This window comes from Narcine bancroftii, chromosome 4 (genome assembly GCF_036971445.1).
Source record: "Narcine bancroftii isolate sNarBan1 chromosome 4, sNarBan1.hap1, whole genome shotgun sequence".
Taxonomy (NCBI): Eukaryota; Metazoa; Chordata; class Chondrichthyes; order Torpediniformes; family Narcinidae; genus Narcine; species Narcine bancroftii.
The window spans coordinates 24,918,446-24,940,303 of NC_091472.1; the positions used below are offsets into that span (position 1 = coordinate 24,918,446).

General features: G+C 39.5%; 1 protein-coding gene across 1 annotated transcript in view; it reads right to left on the reverse strand.

The window, feature by feature from the left end:
- birc6 (baculoviral IAP repeat containing 6) overlaps window positions 1-21,858 on the reverse strand; it is a gene marked incomplete at its 5' end in the record, with an annotated part of 290,465 nt that overhangs the window by 223,349 nt on the left and 45,258 nt on the right. The window contains 13 exons of the mRNA XM_069936120.1: window positions 2,911-3,072; window positions 4,708-4,844; window positions 4,954-5,138; window positions 6,989-7,120; window positions 9,076-9,207; window positions 9,564-9,724; window positions 11,938-12,163; window positions 14,332-14,481; window positions 15,998-17,395; window positions 19,225-19,283; window positions 19,430-19,593; window positions 20,942-21,164; window positions 21,452-21,534. Of these exons, the coding sequence (XP_069792221.1) occupies window positions 2,911-3,072; window positions 4,708-4,844; window positions 4,954-5,138; window positions 6,989-7,120; window positions 9,076-9,207; window positions 9,564-9,724; window positions 11,938-12,163; window positions 14,332-14,481; window positions 15,998-17,395; window positions 19,225-19,283; window positions 19,430-19,593; window positions 20,942-21,164; window positions 21,452-21,534 (3,212 nt within the window). The remainder of the gene's footprint in view (window positions 1-2,910; window positions 3,073-4,707; window positions 4,845-4,953; window positions 5,139-6,988; window positions 7,121-9,075; window positions 9,208-9,563; window positions 9,725-11,937; window positions 12,164-14,331; window positions 14,482-15,997; window positions 17,396-19,224; window positions 19,284-19,429; window positions 19,594-20,941; window positions 21,165-21,451; window positions 21,535-21,858) is intronic.

The window sequence follows — 21,858 nt, forward strand, 5'->3', positions numbered from 1 at the left end:
TATTCTTCTTCTTAAATCATTAAATTCCTGCGCTTGCCATTCTTTAAATGACTCCATGTATTCTTTAATAAGAGAAAGTATATCCTTTATCTTGCCTTTCCCTTCTTCTTCTATTTCACTGTACTCTTCCTCTTCTTCTTCCTCTGGGTTGGCCACCTGTTGTTTCTTTGTTGCCCTTTTCTTCTCTTCTTTCTTGTTTTCGTTGTCTTCTGTGGTCTCCTCTTGCTGCAGGTGTTCTGCAGCTGTCATTGCCGGCTGTGGAGATCGACTCCCCAGCTGGTCACCCCTCCCGTCGGTGTGTTTTTTTTCATGCGCGGTTGCGCACTTTTACTCGGCTCAGCGAGCCATTTTTGTAGTCCACTTTCTACCGACCTGAGGGAGCAGGTTTCTCTCTCCACCGCGGGCCTCTTCGAACAGGTAAGGCCTTCTCCTTCTTCTTCCGTTGTCTTGTCTTCCTCTCTTCTTACCGTTGATTTCGATTTTTCTTTTTTCGTCGCCATCTTCTTTCCACCTTTATACTCACTTTTCTTTAATTTTTATTTCTGTGCCTTTGTGTTTTCCTTTGTTTTTTCCAACTTTTCTGGAGAGGGCTGGAGTTCACCGTCCGGCCACTACTCCATCACGTGACTCCCCCCACTCTTAATTTAGTCTATGTGTGGTCTGAGTCCAGCGTGTTCTTTGAATGAAGTGATAGGAGAAGGTATTCGGTACAACAGTCAATTTATTACACAGCACAAGAATAAAACTTAACAGAGCTCTGGGTCAATTGTTAGTTCATAGGTCACCTGCACAGTGAGCTATTCCCCAAGACTGACCCCTATTGTCCAGTTGGCTCAGTTTATATAGATCAACCTTATCATACAGAACAAAAGTTGGCTTCCTTTGCTAGATTTCATTATCATACAGAACAAAAGTTGGCTTCCTTTGCTAGATTTTTTTGCATAAGGGTTATCACAAGTCATCTCCTGTTTTGTAGATATCTGGGGTGTAGCGCTCGCATCTTAATCCTCCAGGCCAGACTATCCTGTTGTTTTGATCAGAAATTAATTCATCCCCAGATATTTCTAATCACCATTCTGTCCCTGTCTGGCCAATTTCTGCTGTTCTCTTTAACACCTCCTCATGCCTTAATCTTCCTCCTAGACTGGTTTTCCATTCCCTTTGTTTCTTGCAGGCCATTCTTTGTTCTGGTCTGGCCTGTGTCTCCTGTGCTACCCACCACCACCTTCAGTTTGAGCATTCCTCCTAAATCGTTTTATGCATTTCCTCTCCCTGTATTTTGGGAACAGACAATTTTGCTCGCCAACTTTGCTCCATGCTTTCATAATGTTTTAACCCCTAGATTCCAACAATAGATCTAAAATTAAACAGGAAGCAGATGTTGGTTTTATTTTTTCTGAAGAGGATTGGTTAGATATCTGTTATGATAGTATAACTGATTCATAAATGCACGTTATGCAATGATTAATTACAATTTTTTACATCAATTATATTTGACACCTGAAAATTTTTTTAAAATTTGGTTTTAATGAAGAAAAACAAAAAAAATGCAAAAGTCATTGCAGAAATGGAAGCAACGGATTCAATATCACAGATAGATTGAAGGCATATCACTTAGTTCATCCCCAATAATAGTGACAAGCGATAGCATCAACATATTGAATGTTACTTTCAAAATGTATTGAATTAAAGAACTGACTGATGGCCTGTACTTACAGTGAATATGTGTTACAAGGTCATCACAAGGGCAGGATCCCCCTTTCAAGTGCCCAAGTTGGCAATTTATCAGGTAGTTCTGGCTGCAATTTGAAAGGTGCACCCATGACCCAGTAATTGCACCCAGGTCCCCAGGAGGGCTCCCTGGGTGCTGCAATTTGAAAGCACCTAGGGGGTGCCCTGGATTCCACGCACACAATTCTTTAGACTTCAGAACATTCCCATGGATTAGAAGGGTAGCAAATTTTATCTCCCATTTAATAGAGCAAGAACTTGAGGGAACTCGAGACCAGTTTTAAAGTTGTACAGTGTGGAAACAGGCCCTTCAATCTAACTTACTCACACTGACTAAAATGTCTCACCTGCTTGTGCTTGACCATATCCCTGTAAATTCATCCTAAACTTGTATTCTTCCAATTTTTTTTCTTAAACAGTGCATTTGTACCTTGCCTCAACCGCCTCCTCCAGCAGCCAATTCCATACACTCACCACCCTCTGTGTTTAAAAAAAAAAATTGCCGCTCAGGTTCCTGTTAAATCTCTCCCCCTCATCTTAAACCCATACCCTCTGGCTCTCAGTTCCCCTATTCTTGGGAAAAGACTGCATGTCACCTGATCTGTTCCTCTTATTGATTTTGTACACCTCTACGAGATCATCCCTCATCCTCCAGCACTGTAAAAAATAAAGTCCTAGCCTGCATAACCTCTCCCTCTGACAGGCTCCAGAGACCTGGCAACATCCTCAGAACTTCTCTGCACCCTCTACAGCTTGATATCTTTCCTGTTGCTATAACCAAAACAGAATATGAAACTCCAAAAGGGGCCTTGCCAACATTTAAACAACTACAACATGACCTCTCAACTTCTGTACTTAATTCTCTGACTGATGACGGACAATGTGCTGAAATCTTTTTGACCACCTGTGCCTGATCTACACATGATGCCTCTTTCAAGGTATTATGCAGCTGTACAGAATCATCCTTGTGAAATTCATCTGAACCCTAACATCAGCACATCCTTTCTTAAATTAGACCAAAACATGCTCTCAATACAGGTTTCACTCAGAGCCCTATAAAGTCTCCACATCACATTCCTATTCTTATGTTCTATTGACCCCTGGCAATGGTATTTATGGAAACTTGCTGCAAGATCAACACAAGATTTCATTTATACATTGCTGCCTATTTCCTCTTACCTGCTCAGTCCATTTGCATGCACTCCTGCCAACCAACATAGAATATCCAACACCAGGCTCTGAGCATGTTCAGTGACAGGACCATCATCTGACTCCTTGCACAGAATATTGAGCAGTTTTTCGTGGAACTCTGAGAACTGCAACATGGCGCACCGTTGCATCCTTTTAAAAAAAAAATTGATAACATCAGGAATTTTTCAAATTTATTGTCAGAGCATATACATGACATCACATTACAACCAAGATTCTATTTTCTGGAAGCAAGGTAGAATTACCACTTATTGGGAATTCAAAAAACCGTACATAGAGTATACATGTTAAATAAAGAACTGTAAACATAACAAGTGTAAACAAACGGACTGCAATACATAGAGAATTTTTAAAAAATCAATAAAGTGCACGTCAGAATCTTTAAATGAGTCCCTGATTGAGTTGGTTGTTGAGGAGTCAATCTAGTGGTGCAAGTCTTGTAGAACCTATACCTCTTTCCTGATGGTGGCAGTGAGAACAGAGTGTATGCTGGATGGTGTCGATCTTTGATGATTTCTGCTGCTCTCCGACAGCAGTGTTCCCTGTAGATGTGCTCAATAGTGGGGAGGGTTTTGCCTGTGATGTCCTGAGCTGTCTCTACTACTGTTTAGAGGGCTTTCCACTCAGGGATATTGGTGTCCCCATTACCAGACCATGATTCAAGCTACTTTTATTGCATTATGTTTGCCATTGTACATTTTATAATTGCAAACGTTAGAACAATTGGCTGAAAAATAATCTACGTATACATTTTGATACACTGGGCAACAATATTATTAAAATCACGAAAAGAATCAGACCTCAAAAAGACTAATCCAAGGTCCAAAACATATTTCGACCTTTCTATTGCACACAAAGTATCAGGTACAGTGGGACTCCCCATCTTTTATTTCCAAAGTTTCAGTGGGTACTCCCAACATTAATTTTCAAAGCATGCCAAGTTGGCAACTCCAACATCATAATTTTAAAATACACCCACATTGATATTTCATGCTCAGCAGGAAGTTGTGACCATTTCCCTCCTCTTCCTTATACAGTCCAGCACTTTGCTACTGATTATCTCTGCCTTTTGTCGAATGATCTACAATACTAACCCTAACCACAAGAGGTTGGACCAGAATTCAACTATTCAGCCCAACGAGTCTGCTCTGCCATTTGAATCATTGCTGATATAATTTTCCTCTCAACCCCATTCTCCCCATAAATCTTTAGCACCTCAACTAATTAAGAGCCTATCAACCTCAACTATACACAATGACTTTTGGCTTCCACAGCTGCCTGTGGCAACAAATTTCACAGATTCTCCATCCTCTCACTGAAGAAATTTCTGCTGACGCCTTTTACTGAGACCATGTCCTCTGGTCTGAGACTCTCCCAGTGTTGGATCCATCTCCACATTCACCCAATCGAGCCATTTGAATATTCGGTAGGTTTCAATGACAGTATGCCTCATCCATCTAAACTCCAACGAGTACAGGGTCATAACCATAAAACACTCCATCCACCTCAACTCTCTCATCCCCAGGATTATTCTTGTGCACCTATGGATTGCTCCAATACTAGGACACATGGGGCCCAAAACTGCTCACAATACTCCAAATATCATCTGACCAAAATTTTAAAAAGCCTCACCATTACATCTTTGGTTTTATATTCTAGTCCACTTGAAATCAATGCTGACATTGCAGAATGCAAATGTACTGAAACAAAGAAGAACAAAAAAGGGCAAAACCCCCTATCAAAACACCAAAAATAAAAATCAATCACCTTTCTTTAGGGATGCAAGTTTTCTTGAATCTTCGGATAGTGACAGAAACTTCCTGCAGCAGATCACAACCTTTAAGATTGTCCGGCTTCTTAGATGAACTGGCAGACTCTGTTGCTTTTGAGGTGGATGTTTTTTCCTGTTAAAGGCAATAGGTTTACAAGTGTACCAGCAAAAGAACAGACATCAACTGTCCCTGAAAATTCACATGTCGTACAAATACATTGTCAAAGAGACCATTCTTCTACCTTTCCTGCTGTAACTTTGGCAAGTAATGAAGCAAGAGTGTGACTCTTGCTGTTCTGTGGCTTTGAGGCTTGCATTCTCATGACTGGTCTTATTCCACTCCCATTAGATTTCTCTTCACTTGCCTTCTCCTTGGCTGACCTGATGTGAACCAAAAATGACCGATATTTGCCACCAGCCATGCCTGCTAAGAACCAAAGATAAATAATGTTAAGTTTACATCAGGAAAATATCCACTTCTTAATCACTGGCTAGCCATTTGGCTTTCAAAAGCAATCTAACTCTGCTGTAGTCTCATTTGTGAGAGGGTGTCACAGAGTCGAAAAGTACAGAAACAGCCCTTCGGCCCATCCTGCTCACTGCACTTCCCAGCACTATTCTGATTTAGCGGTATTAGGTCCTAGCCTTTTATGCCTTGGTGATTCAAGAACTGTCCTTGCCTAGATGCTTCTTAAATAGTTTGAGAACATCTGCCTCCACCACCTCCAGAGGCAGCCCATTCCAAACCCCACCCTTCATTTGGTGAGAGAATTGCCCTTCAAATCCCCTTAAATTTCCAACCTCTCACCCTATTCCCATAGGCACCCTCCACCTTGAAAAAAAGAATTTGTATCTAACCCCCTCAGAATTTAATGGGCAACGAGCATTAGCCTTGCAACCGTGAGAAAACAAACTCATTTTCTCCTCTTTACCTTAATGCTCCAACCTGCACCACATCCTGGTGAATTTCCTCTCCACCGTCTCCAACCAAATCTTCCTATTACTTGGTTTATCATAGTAGCTCACCCTAGGTGTGGTCAAACCAAAGTTTTGCTGATTCTCAATTACAATCTTTATTCGTTTTGGCAGGTGCAACAATATTATTAAAAGCAAAATTTATATGTTCTACTGTTGTCAGAGCTATCACAACATTTTACAAGGAAATGTATGAGCTGAACTCCTCCTTTCTCATGAGGAAATAGGAAATATTTCTGGTTTGCACATCAAATCTGTTATGTTCTCAACAAAATGTGTAACACATGAAAGTACTGGAAAAGCTCAGTCACAGTTTCATGCATGACATGAAACCTTAGATCTCTCTGAACTTCTTACAGCTCATTTTACATTATTCTTCTTCTTTGGCTTGGCTTCGCGGACGAAGATTTATGGAGGGGGTAAAATGTCCACGTCAGCTGCAGGCTCGTTTGTGGCTGACAAGTCCGATGCGGGACAGGCAGACACGGTTGCAGGGGAAAATTGGTTGGTTGGGGTTGGGTGTTGGGTTTTTCCTCCTTTGCCTTTTGTCAGTGAGGTGGGCTCTGCGGTCTTCTTCAAAGGAGGTTGCTGCCCGCCAAACTGTGAGGCGCCAAGATGCACGGTTTGAGGCGATATCAGCCCACTGGCGGTGGTCAATGGGGCAGGCACCAAGAGATTTCTTTAGGCAGTCCTTGTACCTTTTCTTTGGTGCACCTCTGTCACGGTGGCCAGTGGAGAGCTCGCCATATAACACGATCTTGGGAAGGTGATGGTCCTCCATTCTGGAGACGTGACCCACCCAGCGCAGCTGGATCTTCAGCAGCGTGGACTCGATGCTGTCGACCTCTGCCATCTCGAGTACTTCGACGTTAGGGATGAAATATACTCTTGTTTTATACCCCTCTGTGACCGTCACAGTTTGTCTTCAATTGTTCTCTTAATTTTGAGCACCTCAGTTAGGTCTCCCTTTGGACTCCTCTGCTCAAAGGAAAACATGCCCAGTCTATGCTTTCTGCACACTCCATCCCAGGCAATGTCCTGTGGCATCACCTCTCTGCCCTCTCTAATCACCAGCGTCTGCAAACTTCACTGCCTATCTTCAATTAAATACGAGGATAACAAAAAAAATTGATGCTAATGACACAGTCCCCAAATCAAAATATAAATCGACGAAATACAATGTAAAATTACAGTCAACATCGCAGCTACAGAATCCCTTGGAGCCCAGGATGAAACATCTTATCCTATTCACATCTGAATTTAGCACACTGTCATTTTCTACTAAATCCAACTTGATCTTACCTTTGATTAGCTTGGGACTAGTCAGTGTTAACATTCCAGCATGTCCTGAAAGATCCAGGCCACTGGCCAACCAAACAGGTCCACATAATATATCTTCCTTGTGTTCCTCAAGAAACTGACATAGCCTAGGACCTTTTCAGGATTGAAATGGAAGGCTCAGTTGCACATATTTGCACTGTAATACATTTAAAATAATTCTCATACAAAAAAAAAGTTTACCACAGAAAATGCACAATAAAATTCCCACCAATTTAAACTCCACTTTCTGATGAGGCATTTAGTAACACCCAAAATCACCTTAGAATTTGTTTATCAAAAAGCAAGGTCCCATCCAATCACATGCTGAAATGATGATGACTGCTACTGAACCTGCAATCTACTAACTACCAAATTCTTCCTCTGGAGAACCGAAACTTGTTGAGCCTTTGGGGTAGAACGCAACAAATTTCAACAGAGAAATTTGCAATTATCTTTGGTCATTTCCTGGAATGCACGTTTAATAAAATAAAGGACCTTTGCAATATTTTATAGAAGGCTAATTAAAGAAAGCGAGAGTACTCAAAGTATTCAAGTTCCATGTTCAATGCCAGTCACTGGAGTACTTTTCTTGATTAGAGTATTTCGCACATCAGCTCCATAGAAAAGCTTCAGGACATTGAAGTGTAATTTGGTTAACTCCTAAAAGAATGAAAACCAGGTCTACTACAAGTAAAAGAAAACATTGCTTGGAAATGGAAATAAGGGAAGAAAAATGTTTTTAGGGAAACATGATTCTTGGATTCCAATTCTTGTGTTTTGAAAGAGCAGGAAGTTACTCAATCTTTCTCAACTATTTCATGTACCAAACTCTCTGACAGTAAGATTTCTATCTGAAGCAAGACTTTTCACATTTAAAATTAAGTTGAATGGGAAAAGAAACTTCACCATGCAGCTACAGCATTGGTATGTCATCTAAAATGGTGCAATTCATAAATTCAAATTTAATTTCTTTAAAAATTTTGATTTTTTTTTCATTTAAATTTTTTTTAGATATACAGCACAGTAACAGGCCCTTCTGGCTCCCGAGCCGTGCTGCCCAAATACGGCAATTAACCCAGAACCCATAAATTTTTGGAAGGTAGGAGGAAACCAAAGTTCCCGGAGGAAACCCGCAGACACAGGGAGAACACACAGACTCCTTACAACGAAGTCACTGTCGCTGTAATAGCATTGCGCTAACTACTAAGCTAACCATGTCACCCATCTACCATTACTCTACCTTCCATTACTTACAACAATGTTGTTGAAACTTTAAACTGGTTTCACCAGAATAACGAGCCGAATTAATCATCTGATAATTCTTCTTTGGCTTGGCTTCGCGGACGAAGATTTATGGAGGGGGTAAAAAGTCCACGTCAGCTGCAGGCTCGTTTGTGGCTGACAAGTCCGATGCGGGACAGGCAGACACGATTGCAGCGGTTGCAGGGGAAAATTGGTTGGTTGGGGTTGGGTAAGCTAATAATGCACAATGGCATTGAGAACCGCTTTTCTCTATTGAAGATCAGGGAAAAACTCATTTAGTTTGTACCTTAAAAGTAAACCACAATGAAAATCATAAACCCTCCATGTAACACCTCTCCTATATTTTGTGAAAGAACTCCTTGAGGCATAAAACTTTTCACATTAACGACAAGTTGAAAAAGGAGACAATGACAGACATGACAATTAATATTGTGATAGCTTGTTGCTTCTGCCTGATGGGCACAATTAGCGTAGCAGTTAGCACAACACAGTTACAGCGCCAGTGATCGGGACTGGGGTTCGAATCTTGTGTAATCTATAAGGATTTTCTATGTTTTCCCTGTATCTGTGTGGGTTTTCCCTGGGAGCTCTGCTTTCCTCCCACCATTCAAAACGTAGCAGGGATGGAGGCCAATTGGGTGTAATTGGGCAGCACAGACTTGTGGGCCGAAATCGCCCGTTACCATGCTGCATGCCTCAACGTTAAAAAAATAAATTACATTTTGTGGAATGTAACAATTACAGCTACAGTTTTAAATTAAAATATTGTTGTCCTTTTTTTTTAAAGAAGAACATTTTAAGCAAACCTTGAGACTCATCTACATCCATGGTGTACTGTAAGTCTTCATTTAAATCAACATAAGATCTTCCATTCCTCTCGACCTCCACATGAGATGCTGGCGATAAAGGAAATGAGATCTGCTTGTCAACTGCAGACTCTGCAATAAATAAGGAATGAATGATTTCAACTATAAACTGCCACCAATTTACTCCAAATCCTCGATCAAGTTACCATCAACCTGCAAAGAAACTACTTCTTACCCAAATGAAGATAATGAAAGGGAAAAAGATTCTTAAAGCAACTACGGTATTATCTTTTCTCCTTCCTCCACCGGCAATTTATTTTAAAAGAATGTTATGAAAGAATTTAGGCTAAAGAAAAATTGTTTTTACCATCACATTTACATAGGAACATAGGAAGTAGGAACAGGAGAAGGCCAAAAATGGCCCATCGAGCCTGCTCCACCATTCAATACGATCATAAACATAAATTTATGTTTAAAAAAAAACTTACCAGTGACTTTACCCAGTCCCGGTGCTTTGTTTTTCAGTAAAGTAACTTGAATTTGTGGAATGTTTGTGATACTTGAATTCAAGACAAATTTGAAGTCCACATGTCCCACCATACAGGCTTTGGGCAAAACCAGTTCAAAAACATGTTCCTCCCAACTGGAACTACGCACAAAAAGAAAACAAAAAACAATAACACACACCACACAAGAGTGTGGAGATGGAAATTAAATTGTTAAATGCTGATATCTTCTGAAGAAAAAAATAAATTACACAGATATGAAAATTCTCTCATTCCAAGTCCTCATCCATCATAAAGTTCTCATTTACATTGATGTGTCATGGTAGTCATTCTATTCTCCCACATGTTCCGTTCAACTCCCCACGCATTCTAACACTCACTGCTCAATGCAAGCAATTTACAGTTGGCAATTTAATGCGAACCCTGACCGAGCGCATTCAGCCTGTGGACCCCTTTTTCCTCTTTCCGGAATTGAAATGGTTTTCAGATCAAAATGGAACACACCATTAGAAGACGAAAATCTTTTTCAGTGAAAGATGTGCTTCGCACACTTGACGAGATCAAGAATAAAAGTCAAACTCAAGTTGCACATGACCTCGGCACACCTGAAATCAACACTTCACGGCTGGAAATCTCAGGAAGATAAGTGACATGCGTCGCTTTGGAAAGTTGAGGAAGAGGCGGGACTCGAGGCCAAGCGCATGAAGACAGGTAAAGATGTCGTAAATCTCAATGACTCCCCGTACGAGTGGTTCACTCAAGCACTCTCAGAGGCCTCCCAATTTCTGGGCTTATTCTCAAAGTTCAAGCTGAGAAGTTTGACCAGCTGATCAACAGAGAAACCTCACGGTTCAAAGCTAGCAATGGACCAGTTTAAACGCCGTCACAAGATTTATCAAGTGTTAGTGTCTGGAGAAATTCACTCAGCCAACAGTGCCGCTACCAGCGAATACCTGGTAGAACTAAAAACTTTTTCCAAAGAATGTGGCTACGTCGAAGAACAAGTGTACAGCTGTGACAAAACAGGCCTCTGCTACAAAATGATGCCCATCGAAGTGAGGGGTTTAAACAATGCAAAGATTGTGTGATGTTGTTTTGTGTTAACAAGACTGGAACCCACAAGTTAAAACCACTCATGACTGGCAAATTTCACTCACCCTGCTATTTCCACCATGTCAACATGAAGTCATCATCATTCGAGTATGCGCATAGCAGCAATGCTTGGATGACCAGTGTCGTCATTCAGGATTGGTTTTACGTAACCTTTGTCCCTGCTGTCCACACTTATTTGCGTAAGCAAAAGCTAGAACTCACAAAGCTCTTCTTTTGCTTGACAACCGTCCTGCCCACCCGCCAGTTGCCAACCTATTAAGTCACGATGGAAGGATCCAAGTTTCTGACCTCCCAAAGAAACCTACATCCAAGATCCAGGCCCTAGATCAGGGGATCATCGTGTTCCAGCAGAATTACAGGCATGAATTCATTCGTAGAATTGTAGGTGAATCAACAACATTGGAAGACCATCTGAAAAGCCTGAACCTTAAAGAAGTTTGTCACTTAGGTGGGAAGGGCTGGGCAGCAGTCAGCTCCTCGTGTGTGGAAAAATGCTGGGAGAAGGGTCTGGGTCCAGCCTTTTCATCACAAAAATCCACCAAGGAAAATGATGATGAGCAAGAATTCTAGAGCTTCACAGATGAAGAGGTGGATGAGAAGCAGAGCTTGTTTCAAATTGGCAAAGATTTTCACCAGTGGTACCTTGCCAATTACGAATGCCTGACATATGAGCATCTGATAGACTCTGAAATTGTCCAAAACATTACTACAGCACCAGTTCCCGAACCACAGGAGGATGACAACGAGGAGCCTCCACCCCCAAAAGCATCTGAAGCCATTGAGTACCGTGAGCTAGGCTACATTGGCTGGACACCCAGGACGTGGACCACATAAAAATCTTTCAGCTCAGAAACATTTTGGATTTCGCTCACTGCCAGTGACATGCTGCATTCAGGCAAACAAGATTTTAAGAAATAAAAAGATGATTGTAAGAAATAAAAAAGATGATTGCAAGTACAGGTATTGTATATGTGTTTTTTTTTAAATGCTGTTTTCGTGACCCTGATTTAGCACAACACTGCTTTTTCCGCCCTGAGCCATCGCGTTATAACAGGGTTCAAATGTAGTTTCAATCCCCAACTGAAAAAGAATGATCGGAAACCATAAAAGCCACATGTAACAATTCACAGTGATATTGAACCATCAAGATATGCAGAAATCTGTAAATTTATCCTAAAAAACATGGCATCGACATACAGCTTTACCGAGGGAATAAATATGCACACAGACTGGAGAGCTTTACCTATCTGACTGCAGCTTCCAGGTGCGAGTGTGCTGGGCTGCATCTCCGTGGTGTTGCTGGTGTAGGTGTTGTGGATGTCGCCTCTGCTGTTGCTCCTGCTGAACCTCCACCCAACACGGAGGGACTGTGGCTGAAAACCTCGGGGTCAATGTCTCAAATCTGGTTAGTTCCACCAGTGATGTTAATACATCTGCTGAGAAAGGCCGATCCACCAACAAATCGACTGCTTTACATTAAAAAAAAAGTAAAATCTAAAGTTAATTCAAATTTTTCCCAATTATCCCATAAAAGAATTAATTTTATCTAGCCACAAATTAATAGCACTTATTAAAGAGATTGGAACGCCATAATTTCATTCAAAGAAAATGGGAATAATTTCATGAACAAAACATTAAAATCATGCTCCTGCCATCAGGATATTTTCCCCTGTGCTTAATCAACCATGTAAACATTAAAAATGATAATAGACAACAAAATTAAGTATGGATACATATTTATGCGAAAAAAGTGTTTTTCCACTTCGAATAGTCAAATTTTTTAAATTACTTACTATATACAGATGGAAAATGTTCTTTTTTTTCTTCTATCAAAGCAATAATAGTCCTTAGTTAATCTATATTGAATGTGATTACCGAAAGCATCATCTGATCATTAAGGACAGATTCCAATTTGCTGTGGTAATGCCAAAACAAATTACTAGACTAGTAATCAAGGCTCAAATTAAAATCCCATAGTGGCAATTATGGAATTTAAATTCAAGTTTTTAAACTTTGGAAAAAAACATCTCGTCTCTGTTGAATAACCACAAAAATGCCAAATTCTCAGACAAACACATTAGCTTATAACCTTCAGGAAGGACATTTATCACCCTTAATGATCTAGCTAGCGTCTTAGTACAAGGGCATTTAGAAATGGGCCATCAATGCTGGCCTATCAATGATGAATTTGCCAGCTATGTGCATGTAATGGAAAAAGTATCCCATAATTTGATAACATTCAAGTAATATTCACTACAAATATTTGCTGAAGTAAAGGTTTTCCTGTGTATGGTCATAGAGTCTAATAAACCTTTCAGGATGCTCGCTTACAAGAAGGAAGATGCAGAGTAAATTCAACATCTTGGGATTTTCACCAATCTTTGCTGATGTGTCATTTTTGAGATGTGTTAAAACGTGTCTCCCTTAACAGTTTTTTTAAAAAATTACGGGTTTGGGAATCTATGCTGAAGAAAACAAATGTCTCATGTATAATGGCAACAATGCCTACAATGGCAGACTCGGAAATATTTAGAAATTACATTAAAAGAAATCATTGCAGCAGAAATGTGGTTTCTCAGAAGAATGCTATGCATATCATACAAGGACAGGATAACAAATGAAATTCTATAAAGAATGAAAACAAACCTACATTACTAAAAGAATCAGAAAACAGCAATCAAAATTCTTTGGACACATCATGCAAAGAGAACATTTAGTTATAACTGGAAAGCTGGAAGGAAAAAGAAGCCGAGGCAGACAGGGAATGAAAATGATAGAAACGGGAGGCAACAACTACAATTTGGAGGGTCAGAGACTGCGGTGGATGGAGAGACATGATTGCCCACGACCAACGGCAGGGCATCTGAATGACATTAAATTAATTTTCAGCCATCAGCTCTCCATAATTTTCCACTCACATCCAAACAACTTCTCATTTACATTGAACTTAGTAACACTAAGTTATTCCTTTCTTGTCGAGGTAACCTTAGAGTTGCAAACATTTGATGCAGTAAGGAAGGCAGTAATTTTTGCCATTGCGCCACTGGCTTGGATTCACGAATCTATTTCTCACAACAAACAATCACTCTCTGACCAGAAAAATATTCACTACCAAAATTTTTCACCGCCTTTTGAAATTACAAATTTCCCTTTCTGTTAAGTTTTCCATAATGGCATGCATATAACCTAAACAGAGGAATGGTTGTATTCCCCAATTACAGGTCAATTCCATTCACTTTCCTATTAACATTCCAAACAACATTAAAAGAAGTCACTATAAATAAAATGCTGTAATCAAAATTCTCTGATGCATCTCAACTATGGCAAAGTGCTTTACACATTAGGTACTGAGATTTCAGTTGGAAAATGTTGCTGTCATTTGGTACAGCTAGCATCCAAGAATAGTTAAGTGAAAAATAATTAGGCATGGTTTTAGAATAGATTCACTACAGAACATTGGCCAAGATGCTCAAAAGGGTGGAAAACAGACTAAATTATTCATTCCTTGCCAATTCTATAATCGCTGATTATCCTGCAAGGAATGAAGGTTTTAAAATAGTATTGACATTGTCTGGCATTTGTTTGTTTCATTATGTTTAGATTTGGAATCCAATTTCCCAGCTATTAAAATTCTTACCAGCAATCCCAGGACTAGAAGGGTTGGATGTGTGTCTACTTCCTTCAGACAACTGGTCTATTCCTTTAGAAAGGTTGCCATCCACAAATATATCGGTTTCATCTGCATCATCAGAACTCCCTCCAATCTGAAGGAAGTGAAGCTCTCCACCTTTTAGAAATAGAACTCATTAGATCACATTCTCTAGTTCAACTTCCTAAATTGAGGGGATGTAGGTTAATTGGGTGTAAATTTGACGGTGCAGAATTGTGGGCCAAATAAAACTATTTGAAAATAATAAGTGCCAAAGGAGCCAAGAATTTGCTTTTCTGGAACAATACAGCACCCATCCAGTCCTCCTCATATGCATCACTTTACATGAAGAAAGAATTAAGGCATCAAGTTGGAGACTTTTGAAATGACTGAATTTTGTTTAACTACTTCTTTTCCATCTTTATGTTTTACGAGGGCACAATCAGAAGATGTGTTATGGCTGCCATTAGAGAATGCATCAGATGATGTGTAATATTTGAATGAGAGCCATTTCCAGTTCAAGTCCATGATCTAAAGCAGCCATTCTCAATAGGCGACGCAACACATAAAAGTAAAAGCCTGGCTTTCTTTTCACCTCACGAGACATGATTTTTTTAAAAAAATGGAACAGTAGGAAAGTAGTACGGAATAAACCAAAACGTAATTGCTTCATCACAGGGAAAGGAACCCATAAATTTGAGCAGAGTCCTCAGTGGGTGGGGGGGGGAGGTGGCGGTGGCATAGACAAATAAAAATTGAGAATGGATGGTCTAAAGTCAAAGACCTTTTAATGCAACTGCCAAAGAAACAACTTGGGCTAGGAATGAAGGCAATGAGGCACAGAAGTGGAATGGAATGGAAACAAATTACCTCCACCTTATTACCACTACTGCTTGAAACTAGTTGAGGAGCTGGACAAACCTGGACTATTCATCAATTATACTGTATGAGAGAAATAAATCAAATTTCTATTCTAATAATAGGAACAACTTGAAAACCAAACCAAAATCAGATAAATAACATATTCAAACAATTAAAAATCTTAGATATATGCAAGATTTGTTGCCGATACCAAAGAGAAAATGCAAGACAGCAGTCAGCTTCTTAAAATATAAAATATATAAAACTCTAATTCAGTCATATTTATACTTTCAAACTCCCATCTGTTGATAGGAGTTTGAATACAGTTTGAGCACACATCACGATACCCAATTACCAGAAAAGTGAGCCTGAAATATTTTAAACATTAAATCTGAAACTAAATATAAATATTAGACCTAGGAAAGTTTGAAACTCGCAAAGAAATAAAGAAATCACACAGCCTATCCAAAGAGTTATCTGAACCCATTAAACAATGTGATCAAGGTCATGGATCAAATTAATATAAAAGTATTGAATGAGATGGTTAAAGCATAAAAGTCCCAATAAACCAAGAACATCAAAACATCCAGTGTTTCAGTTGAAATAAAACTTTAAAACCTTATGTTACTAGAAAAGTGAGCCTGACCTATTTTATGCATTAAATCTGAAACTAAATACAAATATTAGATCCAGGAATATTTCACATTCAGAGTGGAAAAATTCACACGTTAAAACATGCTCTTAAAGAATTAAAATTTTCAATGAGACGAAGTTGTGATGAAGGTGTTCTTACCATATGTGCAAGCGCAAAGTCTGTCTGTTCCAGAACAGTACACAACTGATATAAAAGGATCTAGTTCATTACTGCTTTCTTTTCTAGGTGGTTCCACCTTAACTAACGTTTCAAAGTTTGAGAGATCTAAAATTTTTATAAATCCTCCCTGAGTAGTAACTACTAAATGCCCCAGATTGGAAGCATCAGATTTCTTTTCTCTCACAATCCCATTTCTTGAAGTCAATGGAGCTTCATCTATTATTTCCTCGCAGTCGTCATCTCTACTATCCAACACATCAGGTGGAAGTAATATTAGTGAGGTAATTGCATCCTGTGGATCCTTGATATGTTGGACTTTAATTGGTTGCTCTTCTAAAGTTACTATACGCATGCTATAATTCATCTTGTAAAGCAGAAGATAACCACCACTCAGAATTCTTTGCTCAGTCTGGATTATCAGTGGAGTTTGTGGGTCAGTAGGTGACTCCTCCTGAAGAAAACCAATGTCTGCATTAATCCCAATGGTTAGGTTGGATTCTAATTCTCCTTTACTTCTATTACATAATGCAGAATTTAATTTGTTTAAATTATTCAAGGCCTCTACTTGACTTATTGCACTCAGGGATGTTACAGGACAAGTCCTTAGTCCTATCAAAAGATGAATTCCATCAGCACAGGGTGTGATAGAGTCAATATGGAGATTCTCCTCTTCAGTAAACTTTGGCAGCCGCAGACAATGTACAAGGGCACCAGGTTTTGGAACCATCGAGCTCCATTGATCAGAGTCTACAGAGGAAAGATTAGCTGCAGCATCAGCGAATTGTTGAATGTACGTCATGGGTGGGTCCTGCAACAACAGCTGCTCTTGGCTATCTAATTCCATTTCTATGATCTGTGGAACTGTGAAACCTTCGTCATGTAAACCTTTACTCACCAGATTATTCATTGGTGCAAAAACTTTACCTGCTTTTTCGTCTGATTCTTTAATGCTATAGAGCAACAATAGAGGCAAAGTCCTTTTCACTATTGGTGAACTTAGCTCAGAATTACTGCCAGATTCATTGTCCACAGTCGCTTGGTCAGATACACTTTCACCTCGAGTCCTGCCTAAAGAGTCCAAAGACCTCTGGGAGTGAGTACTAATAGGCGAAGAAGCGGCAGATTTGTAAGATAATAAAACTCCTGCTAATAAACATGGAAAGGGAATGTTCTGCTGCTCAGTCTGGTTCTCTTTTGTTTTTTCACTCTTATTATTAACAGCTGAGGTGTTGGCACCCAGCTCCTCCAGATCCTTAACAGTATCCTCGAGAACATTTGCCACTATTTCCCACTGAAGTTTTTCAGGCTGTTGGAGAATGCTCAGGGCAGTCACATCTATACTGATGTCCATGCTGCATTCCTTCTGAGACGTTTGCCCTAATAAAATAAGATTTTCACGTTAATATAAAAAAATCTACACTTCTGCCAGATCTATCACCCCAAATTGGTAACATGGTCATAACACATCAAAACAAAACCAAATAGAACTATCAAATCATCATTTTATCCTTAATTTCTGAGGTTAACCTGCAATCTGATCTCCCCCTTCTTCCTGAGGAGAAATTGTGCAATTCCCTCACAAACAACTTGCACTATGTCGTACTGCTCCGAAGAATGTCCTGCATATTGTAAGGTAAAACATCATGAGATGGGAATGTGTAGGGAGTTACCCTGTACAGGGCAGTAACAAGAAGGGGAGGTGTCCTTGTACTCCTGTTAGGTAAAACATCATGAGATGGGAATGTACAGGGCTGTAACAAGATGTGAATGCATCCTTGTACTTACAAGATAAGAGAGACATTGATGGATTGAGAGGCAGGAAGCTAGCAGGGAAAGGATAGCAACAGTTTTAGTCATTGGACAAGTAATGATATGATGATGTTCTAAGCACATATCCAAGGGTATAAAAAATCACCATTTTGCTGATAACGGCAGAATGCATTCTCCGACTAACTTTGTTGGTCGCAAGTGTTACAATCCGGTAATAAAGAACAAAGAACCCTGATTTCGACTCAGCCTGGTGTTTGTCTCACTCATTCATGAACAAAGCAGACCTAACAATATGTACCAATAATTTCTCATCCTGAACCCATATGCCACAAATGTTTGCCAAATGACATGTACACAGTACAAATCAGCTATCCATTTTCCACAACATCCAGATTCATTTTGCAATAAACCTGGTGTGTTTTTGCTCCCTATTTAACAACTTTCTCAGCAGCCGATTTCACTGCTGTTGACCCAGTAGAGCTGAGAACAGAGACATTCCGCAGGGTTCATCTACGAACAGCCCTGTACAAGCCTGCAGAAAGGGCTGGGGAGGTCTATGCCCAAGATGGAGGTACCAATGCTTTGCAGCACCCATGAGAGTAATGGGCTCCTGATCAGCAGACTGGGGCAGAGCACCAGAGGTGGATCCATGGACATAGTTTCTGAAGGGACTTTGCTTCTTTCCTTATTGATAAGGGTGTAGATTAGTGACATCTTCTTGTGGCTTTACAGCAAGCAAAAGTTAACAGACTTGTGTATTATGTACGTGACAATAAAGGAATCTTGAAATTTAAATGCATCAATCTCTCTCAAAAGGCAATGAAATAAGCACATAGGCTGTGGGTGGAGGGAAAACATTATACAGAACAATCAGGTAATTTCCCCTGTTCTTTATCCAAGAACACCACAGGATCTCCTCTGCTGGCCCAGAGGACAGGCAGCTGAAAAATGGTACATCCAATAGTGCATTATCCCATCATTACCACACTACATTGAGATAGTATTCTGATACAAAGGCAAAAGGACCATCAATGGAGTTTTGAAATTCACAAGAGGGCACCTCATTTTTCAGATGACCTTAACTTGGAATGGAATTTAACAGTATTTTCTTTGTGGATTGGTTTTAACATGGTTTCCAGATGATCATGAAAGCTCATGTGCGTGACTATATATCTTTCTAAGCATCTTTCCACATATCTTTGCAATTTATGAATCACAAATGCAATTAACATGTTTCTAATAAAATTACTACAAATAATTTTATTTTTGCCTCCTGAGTGATAAAGACAATTCCAGCTCAAGATTCCAAAGTTTTCATGGTTAGTCTGCTGTACTAAAATAACACTGGTAGGAATGAGCACTGATTGAGCATAATGCACCATTTTTTTTTTAAGTAATGACAATCGATGGAGGAAGTGACCCAAATTTATTCATACCTGTAGCTGAATCTGTTCTGGAATGTTCTTCACTGTCAGAATCTTCCAGCTGATCATCACTATATTTTAAGAAACCAAACATATCAATAAAGTTCATTCCAATGCTAAAACAAGGAAAAATTAAAGTTTTCTGGAGTTTACCATGACATTAGCCCAAGGCAATGGTTGATAAAGTACAATTTAAACATTTATGCCAGTTCATTACCTGTCACCTTCTAGTTTTGGTATATCGGAACAACTGGAGGAATCTTCCAACCATGCCAGTGCTGGCCTCTGGGATTCACTACCTGTCCCATGTTCCACCCCAGGTAGTGAAATCAGCCTCAAAATTGCTGCATCATATGGATTGATGTCAAATTTCAAATGAACCTACATTTTAAAAATATAGAAATGGGTCTCAGATGCATAAAAGGTAAAATTATGGCACACAAGAACTCCAATCCCCATGGATAGAATGCAAGTTTAAAAAAAACTCTCTAATATGGTTAACCATGCAAAGTTTTAAGCAAATGCTACATGGTTTCTGTGAAAGGAATGTCATTATAAGTTATTCACAGAGTAGCTGGTATCAAGTTTATCACATTACACCTGGCACAATGAAAAGGGCTCTTCAACTAGAAGTTTGAAGTAAAATAGAAAGGCCGGAGACACTGTGATTGCAGTAAAAACACGGAGATGCTGGAGGGACTCAGCCTGTCTCACAGAGTTCATAGGAGGTCAAGATACACTAGCAAGGCTTTGGGCCTGAGCCTTTCCTCAACGCCTGCTTTATTTTTCAAAATGTGCTTCACTGAGCAAGTTTAACAGGCAAAGATTAGGCAACTAAAATAGCAGTGACGTTTCTACAAGTAGATGGCAAAAAGATAGGAAAGACTCCCCCTACTCTTTGAGATAATTCCATGGGATTTTAAACTTCTTGAGAAGACTTTCAATGAACATTCATCCTCCTGAAATCCAAGCCAACTATTTGTTCTCATCTCCAGACAGAACACAAATTCACAATCTTCCACCTCCATAGCTGAAAGGCTGTCACAGAATCATAGCTGATGCCAGGAACACATTAAATCTACCCTGAAGTTACAAGAATAAAAGCTTTCTATAGAGTAAAGTAGAATCTAATGTTTGTAAATGCTGGGAACATGTCAGGAAGTATCCACAGAAAGCAAAACAGAGGTAATCTTTTAGATCAAATCTCTTTTATGGGAAAATTCTGATGATTGGTTATTAGCCCTAGATATTAACCATTTCCAAAATGTTCTTTCATTTTAGATTTCTAGGCTCCCAGTGACACTGGGCTGTATGTGACTAGCTACTAATATGAGTGGCATAAATAGAGATACTTCCACATGAAGCATCACAATGGTTATCCCCCACTTAGTTCACATGAATGATTTCTGCATCCAAGCTAATATAAGAGTAAAAGATGGTGTGAAAAAGGCAGTGATGACAGAAATGGGAAATTTTCCGTCGCCATTTAACCCAAGGATAGGCAAGTAACAAAAGAGCAATTGATAGGTATACGAGAGCAATTAATGTTCGGAGAGATGAATTTTAAAAGACGTACAATGCCAACACAATGAAGAAAGACCAACATCCTGTCCAGTTTTGCAATCATATACCAATGATCACATCGCCACAGCCCATCATAATTTCACAAACCGAACAAGCAAGTCTTAAGGAACAACCTCTTAAAAGTCATGAACACATGAAAATATACCTTCATTATTTTAGAAACATCCCATACATATATCTTGCCACGCCTTGTTGAAGCAGCTAGGAAATGGGGGCAGCTTCCAAAGCCAACACATGCTATTCGATCGGGAACATCTATGCTGGGAAACTGTGCTGGACTTGTTGCCAAAGTTATGGACAGCGGCACATTTTGAGTGTGTTCACCTTTCACAAATGGACAGTTGGGAGAATGCCGCTCATGTTCGGACCTAAGTTGATATAATTAATAAACAAAAATTAAAAGTTGTAAAGAAAACACATACAACTATCATTTTGAGAAGCTTGATCAAACTATTTCAAAAGATTCAACTCGAGCATTTTTTATTTATTTCAGATGGCAGCAGTAATATTTGCTGCCTACAATCCATGTAGTTCACTTGCAGAAGTTTAGCAGTTAACATCAAGCAACATGAATGGCAATGCCATATAAATAATGACTTTCACCATCTTGATGTTATTCTCATAATAAGCAAATGCAATAACTCAGCTCACTTACCAAGGTTCATCTGTGGGCTCCCAGCAAACCAAGCAAACACTACACGTAAAGCACATGGCCCGGTCATCCCCAGAAGAAGCTGGCTAAATAGAAAGCACAATATTGGACCCAAATTCTCTCAGTTAATAACACTTGCTTCAGGTATCAAAAGTTTGAGATAAAATTAAAAGAATATTGGGAGTTTTGTGTGCAGTTTGGGTCACCTAACTACAGGAAAGATATCAGTAATTATGAGGATTATAGACAGAGTAAATGCAGGTAGGCTTTTTCCACTGAGGTTTGGCAGGATACAAACCAGAGATGGGTTAAAGATGAAAGGTGAAAAGTATAGGGTGAACTTGTTCACATAGAGAGTGGTTGGAGTGTGGAACGAGCTGCCAGCTGAAGTGGTGATTTTCAAGCTCAAT